Consider the following 24,124-nt stretch of genomic DNA (forward strand, 5'->3'; position numbering starts at 1 on the left):
ACAGGTATTCCAAAATGTGAATAGTGAGAGTCTCTGAAAAGTATGATTATGAGTGATGTTTCTTTTCTTTACCATGCTTTTCTGGGTTTCCTAAATATCTTTAAATGAGAATAACTTTTTTTAAAATGTAAGAATCTTTATTTTGAAAACAAGTGCAATATAAAAGGAGAATAACTTTTATAATTAAAATAATAATAATAATTTCTAAAACGTCAATACTCAGGTAAAAATTTACCATCTCCAAATTCCTTTAGAATGTGAAGGTGACTAGGATAGTTCTTAAGAGCTGAAACAGACATTTTTTTAAACATCAAATTTATTTCCACATTTTAGATGCTGAAGTTAAGGCTCAAATAGGTTGAGGAACTTATCTCCCAACCAAAGTTCAGGCTTTTTGGAAAAACAGCTTCTACTGTGTCCAGTAATCAGTAGCACACAAACCTACTGAGCTGGACAGTATGCTGACAGAGAGCAAAGACACAAGCTCCCTACCCTTCAAGAGCGTGAGTCAGGAAGACAGGATCACTTACATACGTATATGTTACCATATTTTACAAGCACCTCCTTCAAGGCTATAAATTTACTTGCTCAATTGCCTATCACATCACGGATAAACTTGACACTTTGAAGAACTGGCACCTTCCCCAACAGGAGGTCCCCACTGACCCCAGTCCTGCTTGTACCCCAGGTTGATTTCTCCATGATCCATCAGGATGCCATTTCCTCGGGTCTGGTCCCCACCTCAACATAACATCATGTGGCTCTCCTTTTCATCTTACTGAATGTCTACAGTGATGCCTTCTCCATGACAGGCAACATGCAATCAACTTCTCCAAACTGCCCTTTATCACCTCTACGCACTGTTAACAATTTATCCAGAACAAAACCTGACAGGTTACCATTCTGTTGTTTCTCTTTCAGCTTCTAATACCATGGATTACTTGACAGTATCCCCTGTGAGTCTGCCTCTAAGAGGCAATAATCACTTGCCTGACATCCTCAATTTACAGTCCTTACTACATTACTTCCCCTTCATAAACTTTAAGGCAAAATGAAAAGGTAGTAATGCTAATTTCCGTAATTACCTCTTCATTCTTTCCTGAACCACCTGAGGTCAAGCCTGCACATTTGGAAGGAAGACAGAGGTATCAGACATCCTGGTTTACAAAGTTTCTCATCAAGTATCAAAGTTCCTGTGTCCTGTACATAGGCTTAAGACTCAGGAAAGCCAATCATCTTAGCCACCCAGATTCTTTAGTATTTATGTAGCATGTGCTTGCTTTGGTTCTAGTTGATGTTGTAGTCCAGCCTGCCCTGATCCAGAGCCTTAGATGCATTCACTGACCCTGACCCATTCTCATGCCATCTCTCCTTGCCCTGCCCCCACCCAGGCTCCAAAGTTCCCTCTACAATGCTGCCAACAATCTTAACAATATCCACTTGATCAATTTTAAAATTCTAAACTCCAGGGACTTCCCTGGTGGCCCAGTGGTTAAGACTCCGTGCTCCCAATGCAGGGGTCCCGGGTTTGATCCCTGGTCGGGGAACTAGATCCCGCAAGGCACAACTAAAGATCCCGCATTCTGTAACTAAGACCTAGTGCAGCCAAAGAAATATTTTTAAAAATAAATAAATAAAATAAAATAAAATTCTAAACTCCAGCCTGGAGCAGAGCATCATAAAGGCGTTTTTGACAATTATAACACAGTAAACTTTCCATGTAACACAAGTGCATTCGGATACCTAAGTTGTGAGAAAGGTAATCTGTACTGTAATAGGACCTAAGGATTCAACTCAATTAAAAAAGAAAAAGCCTTAAGTTTCTTTTTTTCCCCCCAGATTTCAAAATTTGACCCTGTCATTTATACCCTCCCTTGAGAAGTCTACCCCAGTCCCCCATCCCCTCATTAGGCTAGTCTGTCTAGCCTAATCTTTGGGGAATTCTGAATAAAATTGCCCCATTGTGTACACTGTGATGTCCTGAAGACATGTACGAGTAATTACAAAGCATAATAAATTAGGGAATTTGACCTAGTCTGGGATATAGGTTACAATGATTGTAGAGATGTTAGGTATGGCTTCCTGGAGGAAGCAACATCACATCAGAAAGATAAATGGGAGTTAATTAGAGTGAAGCTAGGATTAGAAGAGAAAGGAGAACAGTGAGTCCTAAGGCTGGAGAAAGCATGAGGACTTGAAGAGCTAAAGAAGGCCAGCTTCTCTACAACAGGGAGGAGAGGGAAAAGCTGAGAGCCTTAAGTTTCTTGATCCAAATCCTATTTCAGGATAGAATTAAATCCAGTACTTGAACTCAACAGTGCCATTCACAGAAGCCTGTAGTTTTCCAGGCAGAAATTAGCAATGGCAAACCAACCACTTCCTTCAAAAATTGAGTATGTTTGTTCACCCAATCATAAATGACCAATCAAACCTCTCAATTATTGAGGTGGGAGTCCTATTTCAACACCAAATCTACTCAGAATTCTAAGCTTCCTCCCCTCCTCTCATGCAAGGCATTCTTCTGATTTGACACACACAACTCAACTGATCTTCAAAAATACCTCCATATGGTGAAACTGTCAAATCTATTGACAATTTTCAGGAAACATCAAAACTAAAAGCTTTTTCTTGACAAAAATAGTGAACCAGAAACTTATATTATCTCCATCTGCTTGAGTAGAGAAATTACGGCCAAGATCTGGGACTAGCGAAGAGCAGACACAACAGCACAGAAGAGCAGAGCGGACAGCTTTACTACCACTAAACAAACTGGCCATGCACTGTGAGAGTTAGAGAAAGGTTTACACAAGTGACAAAAATAAATCAAGGTTACCTCAGAGCAAGATTTTGCTTGTTTGGAAACCAGGCTTCCATTATTCTCAGATTTGCGTTTTATAGCCCCAATTCTTGTAGAATTACCTAAAATATTTAAAAACAGGTAAGTTGGTGTCCCTGTCTCTCTTAATGTGAGAAGGATAAAGGGGAAAGGAGAACAAAGATTTTAATCAAACAATGTATCTTACCACATGTCACAAAGTTATCATGTACAACTTCAACATGAATCAGTGACGGATCGACAATTTTCAGTGCTGGAATCTTAAAAACAAATAAATAAAACAAAGATACTAGGAAATTTTAAAATGCTCAGGAACACACCAGAAATTAGCTCTATCAACGTAACAGTAGGGGCTTCTGGGACTTCCCTGGTGGCGCAGTGGTTAAGAATCCGCCTGCCAATGCAGGGGACACGGGTTCGAGCCCTGGTCCGGGAAGGTCCCACATGACACGGAGCAACTAAGCCCGTGCGCCACAACTACTGAGCCTGCGCTCTAGAGCCCACGAGCCACAACTACTGAGCCCGCATGCCACAGCTACTGAAGCCCGCGTGCCTAGAGCCCATGCTCCACAACAAGAGAAGCCACCGCAGTGAGAAGCCCACGCACCACAACGAAGAGTAGACCCTGCTCGCCGCAACTAGAGAAAGCCCGTGCGCAGCAGTGAAGACCCAATGCAGCCATAAATTAATTAAAATTTATTTAAAAAAACAAATAATAGGGGCTTCTTACATATAATTGCTTTTTAAAATAATTGTTTTTTTATACTCTGATATTTTAATATAAAATAATAAAGGTGTTTAGCTCCTATAAGATACTATAATTCCTTTTTATAATTATCTTTCCCTGTCAAGTTATCTTACACACAATTATCATCATCCTTACCTCCTCACAGTTGACTTGAAGAGTTTTTGATGTTGGGTTTCCATTTACAATGGTTGCAGAAAACCACTGAGTAGATGGGTCCAAGCTATAAATTTTAACTTCTGAACCAACTAAGTTTTTGTCACCTTAAAAAATAAAAATTAAAAAAAATCCTTAGAGCAATATGCATTATCTCCCAACAGCACCATTATCCAGGATAATCTTTTCCCAAGTCTTTAAAAATGCAGTAGACAAAAAGTAAACATTAAAAGGTACTGCTATAAATGCAAGAAGACAGACATTTCAGCAAAGCTAGGAGAAAATTTAAACTGTCTATTTTAAAGCTTCACTTTTCTATTGATTTATCTTAGACTTGCAATATATTTCTTCTAGTATTTGTATCAGACCATGTAGTATCAGATAACACATTGAGACGTAACTCATTCTCCTATGCAGAGTTTTAGAGGATCCAAATTCAGGAACCTCAGCAAAACTGCTAAGTCTGATAAAATACTTACAATTGTGAAATTGACCAAGAAAATCAATAACAGTAAATGGCAAGATCAAGCTTACCAAATTAATGCTTTATTAATTTTATAAGACTGAAATTCCAAACATATCAAATTCCATGTCAAAATATAGCTGAGCTTGTTTAATACCTACTTCACTTTTATAGTCTTCACATGACCCCTGAGCTCTCCAAATTTCAGAGGCTTTAGAATACATTACAGAATAAAGTCCTCCACTCATCTAGTTGCATGGGAAAAGCAGCAAAAGAATTTCTAACAAATTAGAATTTTTAATGAGCAAATGAGTGAGAAGGGCTAAAACATAGCTTCTTACCTTGTAAAAGATGGCTTTCATCCAAATGTTTCACAATCAAAGCTTGAAATTCTTTACTGACATTCTGATTATCGATAAGTGAAAGTCGAAGATTGTTTACATCCTGAAAAATGGAAAATCATTACATTTTAAGGTAACAAGAAGAGTTGTTTAAATTCCAGTGGATATTTCGATCAGTTTAATCACAGGGATTAAAGTAGTGTCAATTAGCCATTTGATGGCAGCAAACCATTGCAACTCCAATGAATTAGACTGGTCAAATAGTAGGAAACCATCAAACCATCACAAATATAAGGCAGACAGAAGTGAAGTCACCCCAAGCTAAGAGCAAGACAGATACTAAGAGTGGCTCAAATTTTAAATATAATAAGCAAACAAACTAGCTAGTCAGTTCATCTCAAAAATACTCTGTATCCCAAACTCTATGGATTAGGGAAATCACAGCTCCAAATGCAAGGGGCAAAGGACACATACACAGAAATCACTTAGATCCATAGTGTCAATTCATTGAAATTGCTGTTTTTAACAAACATCATTTCACACAGATTCATTTCCCCTAACTAGAATTCCAAATGCATTCTTGTTTACGAAGGGGGGCGTGGGGAGGAGGAAGGACAAAATCTGAATGAATAGCGTTAAGCCTTCAGCTAGCCAGCTTTGAAACATTCAATTCTTGGCAGCTCTATTTTTGGCACTATTCCACAGTGCTCTGGCTTTGTGTGTACACTCAGTTATGATAAATGTATACAGACTGTCAATAGGAGGAACCTGCCAAACCCAAACTGCATAGCACAGAAGCCCTTCCAATATCAGGCCTTCATACTTTTCTGCATGTGAAATGGGTACACAGTGGCCAAAATTAGTTCATCCATTTCTCCCATTGGAAAGAACAGTCTTTTAGAGAGGCCATGCTGGAAAAATTTCTTAAGCCAAATAACATTAGACTTGAACTACGGGTTTCATAAGAGCTCAACATTAATAACCAGAACGGGCCATGTGTTTTGTTTTGTTTTCATGCTACTGCAATTTCAAAAAATTTAAATGTGTTCTCCAATTCCTACTACAAGGTAAAATACCATGTCAGTGGGGCGGGCCACAAAGGGCTCTTAAATAAATAAAACTTACTGACCTTTTCCAACCTCAAGAAACAAAACTGAAAAGGTTAAACACATGAAAGATATAAAACAGAACTGTCCCGAAAACAATGCTAAGAAGTAAAAACTGCTGTGCTGCTCAGTGGAGAAGACATCCACAGCCCCTGCTGTATGTTCCTTGGTCCTTAAGAGCAGTCATTCTGCCTTTTAATGTAGGAAAAATATCAAGATGCCTATTTGACATATAAAGATAATTTGTGTCTGCAATTAAGTAAAAGCATCTTCCTCTGTTCCATTTACTAAACATTATAAAATAGGGTTCAGAGTGTGAATCTTGTTTTCACTCACTTTGAGGACATGGAAGTAAAAGTAAGACTTGCGTAGAGAAAAGTCAATGCCAAGGCCCAGCAATGGCAATGACCCTTGGTCCTAAACTGTCTTTCAGCAAATAAACTGGTTTAATTGTCCTACAGGCCATAGAAACAAGTCAGGTCACAAAACAGAAGTGGGTAAAGGGGATGACTAAGCTTCACAAATGACATATAAAAAAACAAGTGTTAGGGCTTCCCTGGTGGCGCGGTCGTTGGGAGTCCGCCTGCCGATGCAGGGGACACGGGTTCGTGCCCCGGTCCGGGAAGATCCCACATGCTGTGGAGCGGCTGGGCCCGTGAGCCATGGCCACTGAGCCCGCGCGTCTGGAGCCTGTGCTCCCCAGCGGGAGAGGCCACAACAGTGAGAGGCCCGCATACCGCAAAAAACAAAAAACAAAAAAAACCAATGTTATCATAAGACCAACATTATTCCCAAGGTAGTGATCTGTGGCAGTAATCTGTGTGATCTTCCCCTCCCTCCCAACATTTTTACAATAAAGGAAAAAATCACACACGAGCAAGAACCAAGAGCCTAAATGTTGTGAAGAAAAAGGAGGGAGTTCTGCAAGCTAATTGGAAAGAATATGAATGAACACACACACACACACGATTCACACTGTTTGTGGTAGTTATGTTAAGTCACCACAAACACTGAATTAGTGAATACTGAACCATTCCTAGGGGAACGATGGGGTTAGGTTCCTTCAAGCCTCTGGTCACAATACTGTCGTCAACCAATCAATACATAACCTTGTTTTATGTGTTTCTGTTGAAAAACACATTATTTAGTATATATTGCTGCAATACTAACCTCGAACCCATGGCCACTATACCTCACGGCTGAATGAAGCTTATCTAACACATGTATTTTCTCCCTAAGACACATCACAGCCTCCTTGCGCTTAGGAACACTAGAGAGCACTTCAGCACTACCCCTGGGGCCATTTTAAAGAGTGAAATCACCAACGAAAAAGCACAAAAATGCAGTACTAAATAGGCCTTGAAAAGGACGCTTGTTTACATGAGAAGAGAGGAAGTAAGAAGGCAGAATGTCACCTTATTCAACCTCAGCTGGGAACATGTGTCAGACAACTGAAAATTTTCACCACTCTGCACATGTCTGTGAATGACCATGAAAGCACCAAAGTACTGACTGGGGGGTTACAAATATATTTTAGCAAGTAAGCAAGTTCCCAAATACAGAATCCTTAAATAATCAGGACTGACATATATATATATATATATATATATATATATATATATATATACACAGATATATGTATATATATGAATGATAGTCTTAGAAATGATCTTCATATCACCTAGGTGTTTCTATACACACACATCATCAACTGTAGTACGTTTGTCCTTCCAACCCCAAATAAACAGTACCAACCCAACGGCTAACACTGAGAAATGATGTCTGACAACTTAACTGCTCATAAGATGGGTCCTTTTCTCTGTTAGATATCTGAATGAGGGCAATCAACATCAACGTGTTAGTTCTCATATTAAAGGAGTCTGTCTTTCTATTTTTAGGGTTTAATATTGTTTCCGTGTTTTACCTGTATAGGCTTTAAAAGGTCTTTAGAAAGAAATACCCTTTGTTGATCTCCTAAAAAGCGAACAGACGTTATGGATCCCAAACCAGCTTTGTCCAGCAGAGGTCTGTACATCTGAAACAGAAGAAGATGTTCTGGCATCGTAACTGCTGCAGCGTAATTCTGAAAACGGGGACTGGCAATATTCCATACACGTGGAGAGAGATAAAGCCATTCAGTCGTTTATTTACTACCAGTACCTCAATAATAACTATTCATGCAACCACAACAGGAGCACGTAATTTTTACCCAGAATCAATAATTTAAATGCGATACACATTTGAGAGTCATTAACAAATAGGTCTGGGGCCACAGATGCATGGCTTCCCCCAAATTTATGCAAAATATTGCTTTATGTACATTTTTGTGGGGAGATAGGGCCATGTTTTTAGCAAATTCTTAATAGATGGGGGAAAAATACAAAGAGCAAAATACAACTTTAAACAAAACCCGACACCACTCAAAAATCTCCAGCAGCTCTTCTCACCCATGGGCAAAATCTTAACTTTGCTCATACGGGCATGCAGGCCCTTCACAAGCTGGTCAGCCTTTCAATCATCCTCTTAGCCTTTCAACTACCCAATCTGCCCCTTCCTCCTTCAAGCCCCAGCTCATGTCTCAAATAGTCTGAACTGTCCTCTCCTGATCACTATTTTCCTTTAACTGCACCAGACTTATGGTGTGGAAATGGCACAGTCATATACTGACTGCTAGCATCTTTAAAGCCAAAGAAATATGAGCCAGAGGGAACCTTAAAGATCATGAGACCCAAAGTGGAAACCCTTACAGGGGCCAAGCAACAGCTACTTTTCAGCTTCAGCCTACTGTTGCGACAAGGAATTGCTATGAGGCTCCAGTGTTGCCATATCTTGCCATTTCTCCAAGAAAAACTGGAACTCTAGATTTTTAAGGACATTCTCTACATTTTTTAAATGTAGACAACTAATTTAGATTTTCTTAAAACACTGTGAGGGTCAAACCAAAAAGATCTGTATGTCTGTATATATCTGCTGGTTCCTAACCACTGACCTAGACTAGACGTTCCCCACATGACCTCCACCCCCAACTTTTCAAGTGAAGAAACTGAGGCCCAAGAAAAGTCAAGGGTCAGAGTTGCAGGGCTCCTAGCAGGGCTGACAGGAGGTTCTGGGGGTTTTTCTGAATCTTCTACATTGTCATATCTCTGTACTATTATTTTCCAGAGGACCAAATATAGGCATTACGTATAGATCTTCCCTGTTTCATTCCTAATGGGTGAAATACCCTCTTCTCAGGAGTTCAAATAAGCCCGAGTTTTACTCACTATCGCAGGCCACTGAACAATTCGCTCAGAAACTTCAGGAGACTTTCGTTCAGCCAAAACCAAGTTATGTTCCACTAAAAAGGCTCTCCTTAGAAGGCTGTAGACGTCTATCCATCTTCTCTTCCTCCAAGATTCCCCATCAAACTCCACACACACCTAAGACAAACAAAATTGAAGGAAAGCAGACTTGATTAACAAAAATAAACATGAAAAATGCCTAAGTTGAATTATACCCTCACCATTCTACTCGAGTCTTGTATCTGAATACGCTGCCCCCGACTCCTGCTCTCTTACTTCCCTTCTAAACCCACAATAAACTAACCAGATCTGTTAGAACCAACAAGCTTTGGCTCCCAAACCACTTTGGGAAGCAGAGTCAAGGGATATGGAGACCAGTCTCTGCCCTCAAAGTAACCTCTGGGAAGCCTTAACAAAAAAGAACCCCCATGTAGAAGGTTTTTACATATGTTAATTAGACATCAGAGCTTTGAGAATTCAAAGACAGAAATCTGAAACCCAAAGTACTTCTCGCAGGGCATTGTAATTCTATGTTGACATTGTCAGTGAGTTTAAGATGACCGCCCATCAACACAATCCTCCACTGGCTTCTGAACCCCTCTGGTAGCAGCAGGACTCAGCACCAGGCGCTTTCAACACTTTGAGTTGAATAAACTGGGAAATTTACCTCAGAGTTTGAAATCCAAGACAACTTTGCTACATATAGAAACAAGTAATTGATAAAGGACCCCAGAATTTTCCAAAACTACCTCTAACTTCTTACATGAAAATTAAACTACCTTTGAAATACTATTTTCCAAGTAACTATGAAGTTTTCTGCTTCTGATCTGCAAAATACCTTTTAGCCCTAAAGCTAAAACGCTTATAATTTGTACAGATATTTTAAAACATAAAAAAAGAATTCAGTCCAAAAGTGGGTCTCTGACAGTAACCCATAAGTAGGAATCAGTCACGAAACCTTAAAAGTCATATAAATGTACCAAACACCTTAGCTTCCTTAACCCATTATGAATACGCTACCGTTTCATTTACTCTAAGTCTTTTAAAATGTTTCTTATGTTTTAACTGAGATACAATAAACTCCCTCAATATTCAGTGTAAAAATCACTATTTTGGGCTTCCCTGGTGGCGCAGTGGTTGAGAGTCCGCCTGCCGATGCAGGGGACACGGGTTCGTGCCCCGGTCTGGGAAGATCCCACATGCCGCAGAGCGGCTGGGCCCATGAGCCATGGCCGCTGAGCCTGCGCGTCCGGAGCCTGTGCTCCGCAACGGGAGAGGCCACAGCAGTGAGAGGCCCGCGTACCGCAAAAAAAAAAAAAAAATCACTATTTTAATTTGATTTAAAAGCTCTCCTCTTAATAGAGTGATGTCTCATTTTTGGTTTCAAAGAATTAGTTAATAAATCTATCAACATTCCATAATTTCATAGGCAATCATATCTCCCTTTTCAACCTTTAACTTAAAAAAGTTTATTTAATTTCCATTTATTCATCAGAACCCAATTCAAAAATCCTTTCCTCAAGCCTTCCCTTACCAAAGAGCCCCTCTCTCTCCCAAGAGAAGTCCCTTGCTAATTGTACTCAAAACTCTGTACTCTTCTTTTGTAGCACTATTCCACATTTTGAATTATTTATTTGTGGTCAACTGATTGACATATTAAAAACTCTAATCGGTCAAAGTCTGTCTTCTTTAACTTACCATGTATTTCATCAGTCAGTACTCGAATACTTGTTGAATGAATAAATTTCTCTCTGAATTGGGCTCTTACCTTGTTTCTCTCATCCATTTGGAAGGCAGGAAGTTCCCAACTGATATACCACTAGCCTCAATCCCAAACTTTTCCAGTTTTATGGCTATAGACTATCAATCTTTAAAATCAATGAAATTTGAGACCCATCCTATCCTTCTCCCCCAACCACAAAATATGCACCCCTAATTTCCCAGGCAACTTCCCCTGAGAAGCTGCATATCTTCTTGGTATGGCAGGCTTTTAACCTTGCAGTTATTACAGAATAAGTGTAAATGTGTTAAGCACCTACTATGTGACAAGGCCCTGCGTACTCCACCTTGGTTCTATGTATTCCATCACCATAATCAACCAGTGGTCCTTCACATCGGGCTTCAGAGACTGCCCATCTTCCTTTCTGTTTGCCTAGCCACAGAATCCAGGGCTTCTGACATCTCCCCTAGTCTTTTTGCCCCACAGCACATCAACCTCAAACCCAACTTAGCTTTGGATGACAGTTTTCCCATCAACGTAGTATAAGAGGAATGCACATCTACACACATCAGAATCAGAGAGATCTGGGTTTGAATACCAGCTATGTTGAAGCTTTCTTAGAATGATTTTACATGCATAAAATAAAATATGTAGGATTACAAAGGAAACCAATTAACTGTACCCAGGTCAAAAAGCTAAGCTCTCTGAATCTTGTGTTCTGGTAGCTTCAAAATGAAAGTACTAAGACCCACCCTTCACTGAATTGTTACGTAGATTTTAAAGGCAATTTATGTTAAGTATCTGGCAAGGAGGCTAGGTAGGTTTTTTTTTTGCGCTAAGCAGGCCTCTCACTGTTGTGGCCTCTCCCATTGTGGAGCACAGGCTCTGGACGCGCAGGCTTCAGCGGCCATGGCTCACAGGCCCAGCTGCTCCGTGGCATGTGGGATCTTCCCGGACCGGGACACGAACCCGTGTCCCCTGCATCGGCAGGCGGACTCTCAACCACTGCGCCACCAGGGAAGCCCAAGCCTAGGTAGTTTTAAGACCTCCGTGGTAATTCAAATCTTAATTTATCAGAGTATCACTTCTTCAGTTAGGAATGGGAGGAGGAAGACTTCAATATGATTATCTAACATCTACTCAGAAAAAAAGTAATCTAAGATCTTAAGTGGCTTCCCAAAACGTATGCAATATCACAGTTCTTATCATATCTATAAGCTATCTATAAAGCTTATGATCAACCCTAAACCAAATTTTAGACAAGGTGCCTCTTTATATCTCAATTATTTTAATATAAATTTATTTATTTATTATTTACTTTTGGCTGCATTGGGTCTTCATTGCTGCACACAGGCTTTCTCTAGTTGCAGCGAGCGGGTGCTACTCTTTGTTGCGGTGCATGGTCTTCTCACTGTGGTGGCTTCTCTTGTTGCAGAGCACGGGCTCTAGGCATGCGGGCTTCAGGAGTTGTGGCACATGGGCTCAGTACTTGTGGCTCACAGGCTCTAGAGTGCAGGCTCAGTAGTTGTGGCGCACAGGCTACGTTGCTCTGCGGCATGTGGGATCTTCCCGGACCAGGGCTCGAACCCATGTCCCCTGCATTGGTAGGCGGATTCTTAACTGCGCCACCAGGGAAGTCCCTATATCTCAATTTTTGAGTAATCTGAAAATTAAGTTTAGTTCTTTAAAAATAAATAAATTTAGTTTTTTAAAAATAAATAATAATACTTTGAAGTATTAGGTTGTGTTGGTCAAAACTTCACATTTAAAAAGATGACTTTTAAGGGGCTTCCCTGGTGGCGCAGTGGTTGAGAATCCGCCTGCCGATGCAGGGGACACGGGTTCGTGCCCCGGTCCGGGAGGATCCCACATGCTGCGGAGCGGCTGGGCCCGTGAGCCATGGCCGCTGAGCCTGCGTGTCCGGAGCCTGTGCTCCGCAGCGGGAGAGGCCGCAGCTGTGGGGGGGCCCCAAAACCCCAAAAAAAAAAAAAAAAAAGATGACTTTTGAAAAAATATAATAAAACCAACAAGTTGTGAGCTTTCTTAAACATTCTTTAAAAAGTTTCCTGTTTATCATAACTACATATCTTTCATTTGTGCCTTGAGGTCTGAAGTTCTATATATAAGGACACACCCCACCCCCCACCCCCCGGCACCAAAAGCCTCTTTTACAGAAATTTCTATTTAAGAAAAACAACGGTAAGAATTCAAATTCAGGGGGAACTAATGTGATTTGACCAAGCTCCTGCAAAGTGACAGATACGACTAGTTCTCATTCTAAATGGTGTTCTTTCCTCCACCATCCCTTGGTCCACAAAGGAGATGTTATCTGTGCTGTCTGACTCCAAAGGCCAGGAAAAGGCCTATTAGTTACAACTTACTACCTATAATTCCCAAATTTCCTATTTAAAAAATAGGGCATTTTGTAAATACGTGCCTATTAGCTTATAAAATTTCTTGACCAGATGTTGGATATTTCAAGTTAATTATTTCAAGCTGTTCTTCCCAGAAAGATAAATCTCTTTCCTTTAAGATATATGAATTAATATTATCTAATCAAGCTAATCTCAAAACCTCCACTTTTAGTATACACTAATCTTACCTAAGTATACGATTTTGAAAACTATCAGAATGGCCAAGTAAAATGCTTCCAAGTTTAAAAGTAGGCACTTACACAATGGCATGGTTTTTAATCACGAAGTTTTTAATGACATATCTACTCTATGCCCAGTACTACGGTACAGAATATCACTTATTTCACTACTTCACAAATTAGGAATTAATTCATTATACTTCTATTCATGTCTTCTTACACCTAGACTCTTATCTAAAATCCCAGAGTCTAGCATTCAATTATAGGGGTAAACACTTTTTATTATTACACTGTGCTAAGTTTCTCATTTTACATGGGTTGACTGTCAACAGAATCCACCAACATTCAAGTTTCAACTGTATGCAAGGATGAAAAAACTAGGCATTGATTGGTCAAGGTATCCAATTGCCAAAAAGGGCTTTAACAGTAGAAAATGGTACATATAGTTGGCAAGTACTACTCACCTGCTAAGGACATCCCAAAGAACTAAGAAGGGGCAGAAGACTCAAGGAAAACGTAGGTTCAAAGCAAGGAAAAGACTTAGACAAACAAGTTGGGGAAGGAGGGCATTCCCAGCATGCGTAGAACAAAGCCAGTTAAGAAGCAATCTGCCTCACACTGAAGTAAACAGAGTAGCATAAAAATAAGGTTAAAGAAGTCCTTATAATCACACCTAATTAAGATCTGTTGTTATCCAAGTTAAAGAGAATGCCAATGCTCCATCGGAAGATAATTTCTGAACAGCTTTTCTATATACGAGTAATAATTTTATGATTCCTTCATCTGTTCAAATATTTTAGCAAAAACTACATGCCAAGCAATGTTCTCAGTGCTGGGGATACTGAACCCAGCAAAATAGAGTTGCTCTAACCTCACTCTATCTGAATATTAAAGCCTAGTGTTTAAGGTCTAGGGACAAACTTGGGCAAGTTATTTAACTTGTTTAAGCCTCAATTTCTAACACTAAAAAATGTGGTTTACTATCTAGGATTTTTGTGAGGATTAAATAAAAGTATTTACTGCATGATAAGTATCTATTATGTCTTCACCTAACTTCTTTGTAATCAACTACTAAACATTGTATCTGAGTAAGTGACTTTGTTACAGTCTTTCTCTAGATGAAACAAATCTATTATGTCTTCAACTAACTTCTCTGTAATCAACTACTAAACATTGTATCTGAGTAAGTGACTTTGTTACAAAGTCCTTCTCTAGATGAAACAAAGTTAACAAGCCTTGGTCTCATTCATTTCAACCTCAACTAAGGAAGCAAGTCAGTCTAGACAGACTTGTACTTCTATCAGTACTAAAACAGTTGCACACTACTTGAATTTCATTCATTCATATTCATTGCAGCCCCCCCAACCCACTCCCAAAAACTCAATATCCCTAAGCCCAGGTCTTAGGCATTGTCTTAGTTACTCAGTTCCTGCCTGCAACTGGCCAAACACAATAGGTTTCAATGTTTCAAAAACTGTGTTTTTGCTAACACAACATATCCTTAAACTTACACCAATTACTTTATCTGCTACTCAGTTAAGGAATGCAGCAATAAATCATGATTCGAAAAGAGAAACTGAGTAGATTTCTTACAAGGCTGAGTTGTGAAGTCTGTAGGTAAAGCAAAAAATCCACTACAGTCAAAATTGTTTTTGAATTAAAATCCCTGTCGTCTCCAGGTTAGGCACCTTAGTGCAGTGGAAGACACACATAGCCAAACTTGGATTCCAATGCTCCCTCTGTCACTTAGTAGCTAACTATGCAAGTCTGGACAAGATTTCCTTTCCTAAATCTATTTCTTTATTCTGAAAATGAAGATACCACCACCACTTCAAAGGCTGGGGGTGGGGGAGATGTGGAGATTTAAAAGAACACACATAAAGGACCTCCTAGGTTCCCTTCCTAACCCAACAGGTCTGCAATCACTGCTGAGTAAGGAAACACCTAGTCTCTCATCACCTGCCAAAGAACTAAAGACTGTAAGGATTAATCTTGTTTCCACTCAAATCGGGTAAAAACAAATGCACTAGAGAAAATTTTACTTGGCAGGTGAAGTAAACCACCGCAACTATGACTGAAATCTACTACACAAAGCCCATTTTATTGAGAAAGATTATTAGCCTAAGCAAATAGGCTGTAGCACATTACCTTCTTTCTGTAAACATCAAAACGCACCTTGCTAGGAGTGAAACCAAATTTCACAGTGTACGACAGGAGTCCTCTGGTGGCAGAGCCTTTGATCAGGGAGCACGATGATTAAGAAGGTGGGCTCAAGGGTCAAAACTTTCTGGGTCAGAACACAGGTTATGCCAATTCCTTGAACAGTGTTTCAGCAATCAACACATATTCAACTGCCAATGCGAAAACTTGCTTCCCTTATTTGAGCAGTTTTCAAGAAAAAGCAAGGATAATGACCAAGTGAAGATACTGAAACATATCCGTTACCCAGGATGGAAAGCTCTTCTGTTCTGACAAGCTTCCTTCAAGTTATCACCACTTCGGAGTCTTTGTTGGGGACCTTTTTTCAGTTATTTTTGCACAAAGGAGTCTTTGTTGGCACAATGGCTTCCTCACTGGTAGTTTCCACACAATCCTTTCACACCAATACTTCTATTAGGGAGTACGATCAGAATTCATCTCTTTTTGAAAAGATCTAACTGAAAAAGGTTCTGCGTGTCATTCTGATTAAAAATCACTGGCCGCACTCGTTCCCATTTCTCTCCCTCCCCTCAAACACCCAAATGGAATATTTCAAAGCCATCCCTCCAACACACCATATAAGGGGCAGCTCCACCCCAGCCCTCCATATATGGTCATATCCCACACCCACTCACAGACTCATCAGAGACAACCAGGAACCCACTCCTGCCCTGACCCACCATATACGGACAAATACCCACCTTAATATACTGAAGAGAATTAAGCTCCTTCCTCTACACTCACACTTCTAAGTCTGAAAGTTTAAGAAGTTGGGTGAAGAAATTAGAAGGAACAAACAAAAAACCCGACTGAAAGCACTTCTAAGCACTAGTGCTCAATTCTCAATGATTCCAAACGTCACCCACTTGCCCAACTTAATATTAACAACACTCCCCCTTCGGAGAAATCATCGTACAGCCCTAATGAGGCACAGCGCGTGCAATAACTAATCATGTCTGAGCAACCCTAAGCCCATTATTAAACACGGGCAACTCTAGGCCAAACACACCTCGCTCTACACACCATTTCAAAGACTTTCAAGGTCTACTTTTCTGCACCTTCAGATCAGATGCCAACTTTCTTGTCGCCTTTTCAGAAAAAGGGGAGGGAGGGTTGCTGGCTGTCTCGTTACCAAGGTAACTAGGAAACGTCCGACTGCCGAGGCCCGGGAGCCGGTTTTACCTTCAGATCCTTCTTAGTAACGTCGGTGTGGGAGACGGCTCGAATGGTCCCGGAGAGCCAGGGCCACTCGGCGACGCGCTCCAAGTCCCAGCTGTCGTGGCCGCCGTCGCTGCCGTCGGCTGCGGACAGACTGAGGAATCGCTTCCCTACCAATACTGGCCAACTTTCTCCGAGCGTGAGCACCATGGTTCCAACGCTGCAGGAAGGGCTCCTCCCTGCAAAAACACAAAAACAAAATGCAACGGGGGCGGCCGGCGGGAGGGGGCCGGGAAGAGAGGTCGGTGGGGGAGGCCAGGGCGGAGGAAAGGGTCCTAATCCCGATCGGAGGAGGGGACCCCAGGCGGCGGCGGGTGAGACGGAGGACCCGCACCCGATCTCTCCACCCGCGCCCTCCCCGCCCCCCGATCCCTCCCCCACCGCAAACACTGGCCCAAGCGTCGCGTGACCCTGGCTCTCCCAAGTTTCGCTTTTCCAAAACCTGAAACCTAAATGCAGACAGAGTGAGGGGAGAATTATTTGTGGCTTAAGTGGATTTGAAAGTGTTCGCCCCTCACCCCGGAAAAGAAAAGGCCCCGAAGCAGAGGCCCCGTCCCAGACGGCCGGGTCCCCGCCCCGGGCGGCCCCGCGGGAGGGGCGAGCCCGCCGTTCCGCACTTGCCCCGCCGCCCCGCCCCGACACCCTTCTACTCCGCCGCAGACCCCCAGCCTGCGCCACAGCGCGGGGGCGGCGGGGCCGCGGGCTTGGCGCCTTCACCTTTCTTCCTCCGATCCCTTCAGCCGAGGCCGTGGCGCTCTTACCCCGCCTCCCGCCTCCCGCCTCCCTGAGTCACCGGCAGCGGCCACCGCTTCCAGCCGCCCAGCCGACTCTAGCTCTCTGACTTGGTTCAAGAGCTCTCACAAGACACGCACAGCCTCCCGGGCCCGCCCACTCGGAGCCGCTTCCATCGCTCACTGGCTGAGTCCAAGGAGCTGGGCGAGACTCGTGGGGAAGGAGCCCATCGCCATTGGCCGCCCCGGCGAGGGCGGGGCGAGAGAAAAAAACAATTCCTCGGCTGCCTCCTCCCTTTCCCTCCCCCTTCCGACTCCCGGACGACCCCCATTAGGTTAAAGTACACCGAGCGTAAGCGAGGGATCCCTCCGCCACAGCCATTCTTTCCATTTGTTGCCTCACGGGATGCAAAAAAGTCCAGAGAAATCGGTCATCAACTTTAGGACCCAGAGGAAAATTGCAGTGGTGCACAGATAAGACTGAATGGCGAACCCCAGGGCTGTAAGTGCTTATTGGATTGCTTTTCAAGTGCGTAGGCTGTCGACCGAAGATAGGCTTTTCACTTGGCGGAAGAATCTCACAGGAAAGGGGTGAGGGCGGTGCAGAGTCAGCGGGGGAGGGAAGGGACATGAACGTGCGGTTTGAAGCGTACTCAGTTAGAGGGAGGAGCGACGGTGCTCTAGAGACTCGTGCGCAGGCGCTTCGCGGAGCGGAGGCTGGAGCTTGGGCTGCTGGGCGAAATGGCCGCGGGAGGCGCAGGCGCACGTGGTGCTGATCATGGAACGTCTAAAGTCCGCCATTTTGAAGGAAAAATGAAGAAAGGCATGGAGTCCCTGGGAAATGACGTTAATTAAATCTAAAGCAAAAGATGCCGTTCAGTACAATGCAGAATGGGTTTTTTTCTTTTTGTTTTTCAATGTAAAGGGAGGATGAAAAGATATTCTGAGTCTTACAATGAAATGGAAAGACTAGATCAAGGTCATAATGATGTAAGAGATATGAAGAGGAGGTGACTCTGAAGGACAAAGGAGTTGAGGGGTGATTGTGTCTTTTGGACCTGAAGTTTTTTGGTTGAATGAAGAAAAAACAGAATGAAGTAATTGAAGATCTCTTATTTTATAAAGGTTGGTGCTTGACCTGGCATCACATTTAATCTTTAAATGAAGATTAAGTGAAGAACTCAAGCTCCCAATTTTACAAGTGTGAAAACTGAGAATCCGAAAAAGTTCAGAAATGTATTCAAGGAATTATAGATAGAAGTTAAATCCAGGTGTTGATTTTCAACATATAAGTTCTGAATACATGACATTAAATAAAAATTTTAATTAAGAATAATCACTGAAGAATTAATTTGATTTGTAATTTACAGACCATTGAAAAGGGGGAAAATGGAACAGAGAAAACTTGTCCAGTACAACATAAGTCAGAATGGGAAGAAGGGAGGAATGAAAAAAGAAAAAAAGAAAAAAAACCTAAGCAGAAATACGGTAAATACAAAAATAAAATAAAATAAAATTAGAGGAGTAAGTCTAAATATCAGTATTTACAATAAATATAAGTGGGTTAATTTACTCAGACCTTAAAAAGACACACTGGATTAAAAATAAAATCCATCTATAAATTGACCACCAGCAAACTCCAACAACAACACAGAAAGCTTGAAAATAGTGGGTTAAAAGAGTTTGTAATCTAATGGTAATTGAAGGAAAGCGATATAGCAATGTTAATATAATTGAAAGCAAAGGCATCAAAGAGAAAAGGATTTTATACTAATAAAGGATAAAGTCCACAAAGATAACACACACCCTTGAACTATTGTGACTCTGGGAACATATTCTAGCCTATGCTAAGACTAAACTTATGAGAAATTTTTGACAATTTGTAATAAGCGTACAGTGAAGATATTTATAAATACATCTACCCCAGAAATAGGCATCTCAGATTTTTAAAATAAGTGAGGGTATGGAGGATCTAGATTACATAATTAACTATTGTGAAAAACAATAGCTGGGAACAAGTTCTATCAAACTTCAAATAACATATAATTCCTAGGTTACATTCATGGTTCCAGAACTTAAGAAAGACGGAAAGGTACCCAATGCATCTTATAAAACTTGCAAACCCCTATTATCCAATCTGAACCAGTAGAGTACAAGAAAGGAAAACGATAGTTCAATCACACTTATGAACAGAGATAGAAAATTCTTATATAAAACATCAGCAAGTTAAACCCAGCAGCATATTTTTAAAATAATCACTGTGATTAATTAGGATTATTATATGAATATGAGGATATTTCAAGATTAGAAAATTACTATAACTCACCACAACAGGTTAAAAGAGAAAAATTGTGTTCCTTTTAGTAGAGGCTGAAAAGAACACACACTCACAATGAACACTGAACTACCATGAAAACTAGGAATATTAAGAGCACACACATATTTAATGCTTATTCACGATTAAAAAATAATTTTAAACTTCCTACAAACCTAGGAATATAAGACACCCACCTTAGAAAAACACCTTCAAATATGAACTAGGAGACATCGACAAGGTTGTTCATTTCAGCATTGTTTGTGGCTGTGAAAAATTAGAAATAATCGAAATGTGCTTCAATTAAATAAATAAATGAAATGTGGTACATATAGTGAAAAGCTGTAGAGCATTTGAAAGGGAATGAAATATATTTAGATGTACAAATAACGATAGATTAGCAAAACACATTTTGAATGAAAAAGAAAGTTGCATTTGGCAATATTTGAAAATACACACACACAAATTACACTATATATGTTCTATGAAATATATATATTGAGACTCATAATGATGGTTACTAGTATTGGAGGGTGCACACTAGTATTGGGGGTGTTGGTCAAAGGTGATTTAGCATTGTTTGTAATTCATTTTTACAAGGCAAAAATATTTATGTTACTTTTGAAATTTAAAGCTATATTTTAAATCCTATGAATGTAGTTTACTACATTAACACTCAAGAGTATTCATGACAAATTATTAGAACTAATACAAGCATCGAGAAGGTGATGCAATAAAAAATCAACAAAAAAAGATAAAAAGAATTCCTATTCCTCAACAAGCATCAATTACAACAGAAAACAGAAAAAAAGAAACCATTTATGATTATGAAACTACAGAATACCTTGGAAAAAAACATAACATGAATGAACAAAACCTGTATGAAGAAAGCCGTAGAGCTTTACCAATGGAAAGATATCCATAAAATATATGCATAAAAGAAGATTTGAAAAATTCCATTTCCTTATATTACTTGATAAAGATGTCATTTCTCCTCAACTTAAACTACTTTCAAATTACATTTCTTTCAGTGAATGAAAGAATCAAAATAGAAATACAGTAAGTCCCCTACATACAAACAAGTTCCATTCCAAGAGTGCATTCGTAAGTCCAATTTGTTTGTAAGTCCAACAAAGTTAGCCTAGGTACCCAACTAACACAATTGGCTATATAGTACTGCACTGTAATAGGTTTATAATACTTTTCATGCAAATAATACATAAAAAACAAACAAAAAAATAAAACATTTTTAATCTTAACAGTACAGTACCTTGAAGAGTCCAGTACAACAGCTGGCATCCAGGGGCTGGCATCGAGTGAACAGGCAAGAAGAGTTACTGACTGGAGGAGGGAGGGGAGGTGGGAGATGGCAGAGCTGAAGGATCGTCAGCAACAGGAGACAGAGGGGAAGCTGCAATTTCAGTCACGCCTGACGTTGATGGCACAGGTTCTGGTTCCTTGCTGGATTCAATTCTGTCTACCCTCTTGAAAAAATGATCCAGTGATGTCTGGGTGCTACCTCTTTTTTTTTCATCATAGATGACATAGTAGCACTGGATTGCATTCTGAACGGCTGCTGCAACCTTCGTGTACCATTCTAGGTTCGGGTCCTCTGCCTCAAAAACTAACAGTGCCTCCCAACTAAAGAAAATCCCCTTGCCATTTCCTGCATCGTGAATCTCTTTGGTTCTTCAGTTACTTCTTCCTTTTGTCTCTCTTCCTTCTTTCTCTGGGCCTCCAATTCCATCAGGTCTTCAGTGAAGCTCCTCGTGTTGCACAGCAAGGAGTTCAATGAAGTCATCCTCTTGTAGATCTAGCTTGAAATAAAGATACTCTACTACTGTACTCTATACAGTACCGTACAGTAAAATACACAAAAGCACAACCACTTGTGGAGGATACACGCACGTGACAATGTACGCCAGACGCGTGAACTAACTTAAATGATTCGTCATGTGAACGCACGTTGGCATCTTTGAAAGTTCGCAACTTGAAGGTTTGTATGTAGGGGACTTACTGTATGTAAATAATTAAGAGAATACATAAACAGATCCATGTATATATGAACAATTAATTTATGATTAACACAGCATTTCAAATGAATGTAAACAGTAAACTATTCAATATACGCTTTGGGGTCTATTTGTTATCCATTAGGAAAAAATAACAAAGTCAGATCCCCACATCAACGTTCACAAACATAAGTTCCAGGTGAATCAAAGAGCTTGATATAAAATATCTAATAAAATATTTTAAGATTCCTTCCCCTTTTCCTTCCTCCTTCTCTTTCTCTTCTTCTTCCTGAACATTTCAGTCCTAAAGCCATTAGGAGTGCAGAGTAAGGTAGGTTTTCATAAGAAGAGGAATGGCATGGAATGTTTGAGCTAATTAGGAGTTATGGCCTGGCATCCCAGAGCCCAGGTGGGATGAAAAGGGTAGATATACAGAAGGTCAACCTGGCATGGGATACCTAGAGCCCAAGTAAGGTGAGGTGGGCATCCATGAATGAGGGTCACCTGGTGTGGTATGTTAGAGTCCAAACAAGGTGAATAGACTGCTCTCGTTGGGGGAAAGCATGGGACTGGAAGCTAGAGCCTGCGGAAGGTAAGGAGAGCATTCACTCAGGGACCAGCAAAGGACACTGAGAAGACTAAGAGAGACCTTAGAAGTAGGAGGAGAACAGGAGACAGGTGCATCCTGGAAACAAGGCAGGAGAGAATTTCAATATGGAGAACCATTCACAGAGGTCAAAGGATAAGCAGAAGTCAAGGCAGATGGAGGACTGAGAAGCAGGATATTGACACTTCCAACAAATATATTTTAGCCTGGAGGTATTGCCATAAATCGCTTCTATTAGTTTGTAAAAACTATCATCCAAGCTCCAGCATAAACATTACACTCAAAATCCTGCCGCTAATTAAATGAGTTGACTTTTACCCCAAGGGACATCAGAAGTTTCCAAAAGCCCTTAAGAAAGTTAGCAACTAGAAATGTGGAGTCTGTTTGGACCTTGATTTCTCAATTGCAGAACAATTAGAATACAATTTTCTGTCTAAATCTGCTTCTCTTAAATAGCACAAGAATAGTGTTTTGTGTGAAAATTTAAATGTTTTATGTTATTTCTGTTAGTGCATTGCACCTGTGACAATTAATGAAGCAGACCATCAGTACTAAGCTCCTTGCATCCTTTTTTTTTTAAAAAAATTTTCTGTTGAGGAATCATTTCCAGAGAAATGCACAGATCTTAAGTGACCAGTTTCTTCAATTGTACAAATGCATACATCCGTATAACCCACACCCCTATCAAGATGTAGAACAGGGGTCAGCCAACTACAGGCTACAGGCCAAATCTGACACACCACCTAATTTTCTACAGCCTATGAAGAATGATTTTTACTTTTTTTTTTTTTTGGCCCAGCCATGCGGCTTGTGGGATTTTAGTTGCCAGACCAGAGATCGAACCCAGGGCCCTTGGTGAAGCACACCAAGTCCTAACCACTGGACCACTGGGGAAATCCATATTTTTACATTTTTTAATGTTTGGAAAAAAACCAAACAGTAGTAATATTTTTTGACCATGAAAACTGTGCAGAATTCAAATTTCAGTGTCTATACATAAAATTAGAACACAACCTGTAAACAGAGGGACCTCATAATTTATTTTCTTCTGTAGTTTCCTTAATGTCTTCAAAATTTGGTCCCTAAATATCTCTAGATAAATTCTCTGGATTAAGTCCACTGGAAAGGCTAATACGCCTCTCCCACCCCCCCACACAAAAGAATTTCTTTCTTAAAATCATATATTTCAGTTACTGACTTCTTACCATCTGGCTGAATGACTCTGTAAGTGACCAAATATTGTTTCAAAAGTTTTGTAGAACTTGTCTTTCAGTTAGTTGACTTATGGCTGAATATATTGTTATTTCTCCCTCTGTTTTCTGTTCTACAACTCCGACCTCAACAATCTGTGCAATGAGTGGAAAAGGGAAAGAGGGAACATTTCACATGAGACAGTTCCTAAATGCAACCTCCTGTTTGTTTTTTTCGCCCTATGCTTTATTATGAAAAATTTTAAATATTACCCATATGCCTACCATCTAAGTTCAACAATTAACATTTTGCCGTGGTTGCTTTATTTATATAATTTTATTTACATGTATGTATATAATTTTTTTCTGAACCACGAAAATTTGCAAATATCATTGAACTTCACCACTAGATACACCAGTGTGCATCTTCTAAAAATAGTCTTTTCTTACAAAACTGTAGTATTGTTATCTAATATAATTTAACATCCTGTCAATTTTCAACTTTCTCCAATCATTTTGAGTTTAATCTTGAAAAACAGACATTCTTGGATCTCAAATATTCCCTGAAGGAAAGAGATGATAAATAATCTATAATTAAGAAGTTTGGATCTT

The 24,124-nt window shown here is 40.4% G+C and overlaps 1 protein-coding gene across 6 annotated transcripts in view; it reads right to left on the bottom strand.

Annotated features, from left to right (window-relative positions):
* The window catches only part of KDM3A (lysine demethylase 3A), a 65,069-nt gene extending 47,534 nt beyond the window's left edge, over positions 1 to 17,535 (bottom strand). The window contains exons 1-9 of one of the 6 annotated variants that reach the window (XM_029231666.1): positions 16,623 to 16,840; positions 16,142 to 16,194; positions 15,417 to 15,894; positions 8,911 to 9,066; positions 7,572 to 7,682; positions 4,542 to 4,644; positions 3,720 to 3,844; positions 3,024 to 3,096; positions 2,834 to 2,919 (exon numbers count right to left, since the gene is read on the bottom strand). In XM_029231666.1, the coding sequence (XP_029087499.1) occupies positions 2,834 to 2,919; positions 3,024 to 3,096; positions 3,720 to 3,844; positions 4,542 to 4,644; positions 7,572 to 7,682 (498 nt within the window). In that variant the 5' untranslated portion in view covers positions 8,911 to 9,066; positions 15,417 to 15,894; positions 16,142 to 16,194; positions 16,623 to 16,840. Of the gene's footprint in view, positions 1 to 2,833; positions 2,920 to 3,023; positions 3,097 to 3,719; positions 3,845 to 4,541; positions 4,645 to 7,571; positions 7,683 to 8,910; positions 9,067 to 11,966; positions 12,039 to 15,416; positions 15,895 to 16,141; positions 16,841 to 17,375; positions 17,492 to 17,519 lie in introns of those variants that run through there. The other 5 variants (XM_029231662.1, XM_029231667.1, XM_029231661.1 and 2 more) reach the window with 5 other exon arrangements.
* Positions 17,536 to 24,124: the final 6,589 nt, after the last annotated feature.

The sequence above is a fragment of the Monodon monoceros genome, unplaced genomic scaffold, assembly GCF_005190385.1.
Source record: "Monodon monoceros isolate NGI ecotype Baffin Bay Population unplaced genomic scaffold, NGI_Narwhal_1 Super_Scaffold_19, whole genome shotgun sequence".
Taxonomy (NCBI): Eukaryota; Metazoa; Chordata; class Mammalia; order Artiodactyla; family Monodontidae; genus Monodon; species Monodon monoceros.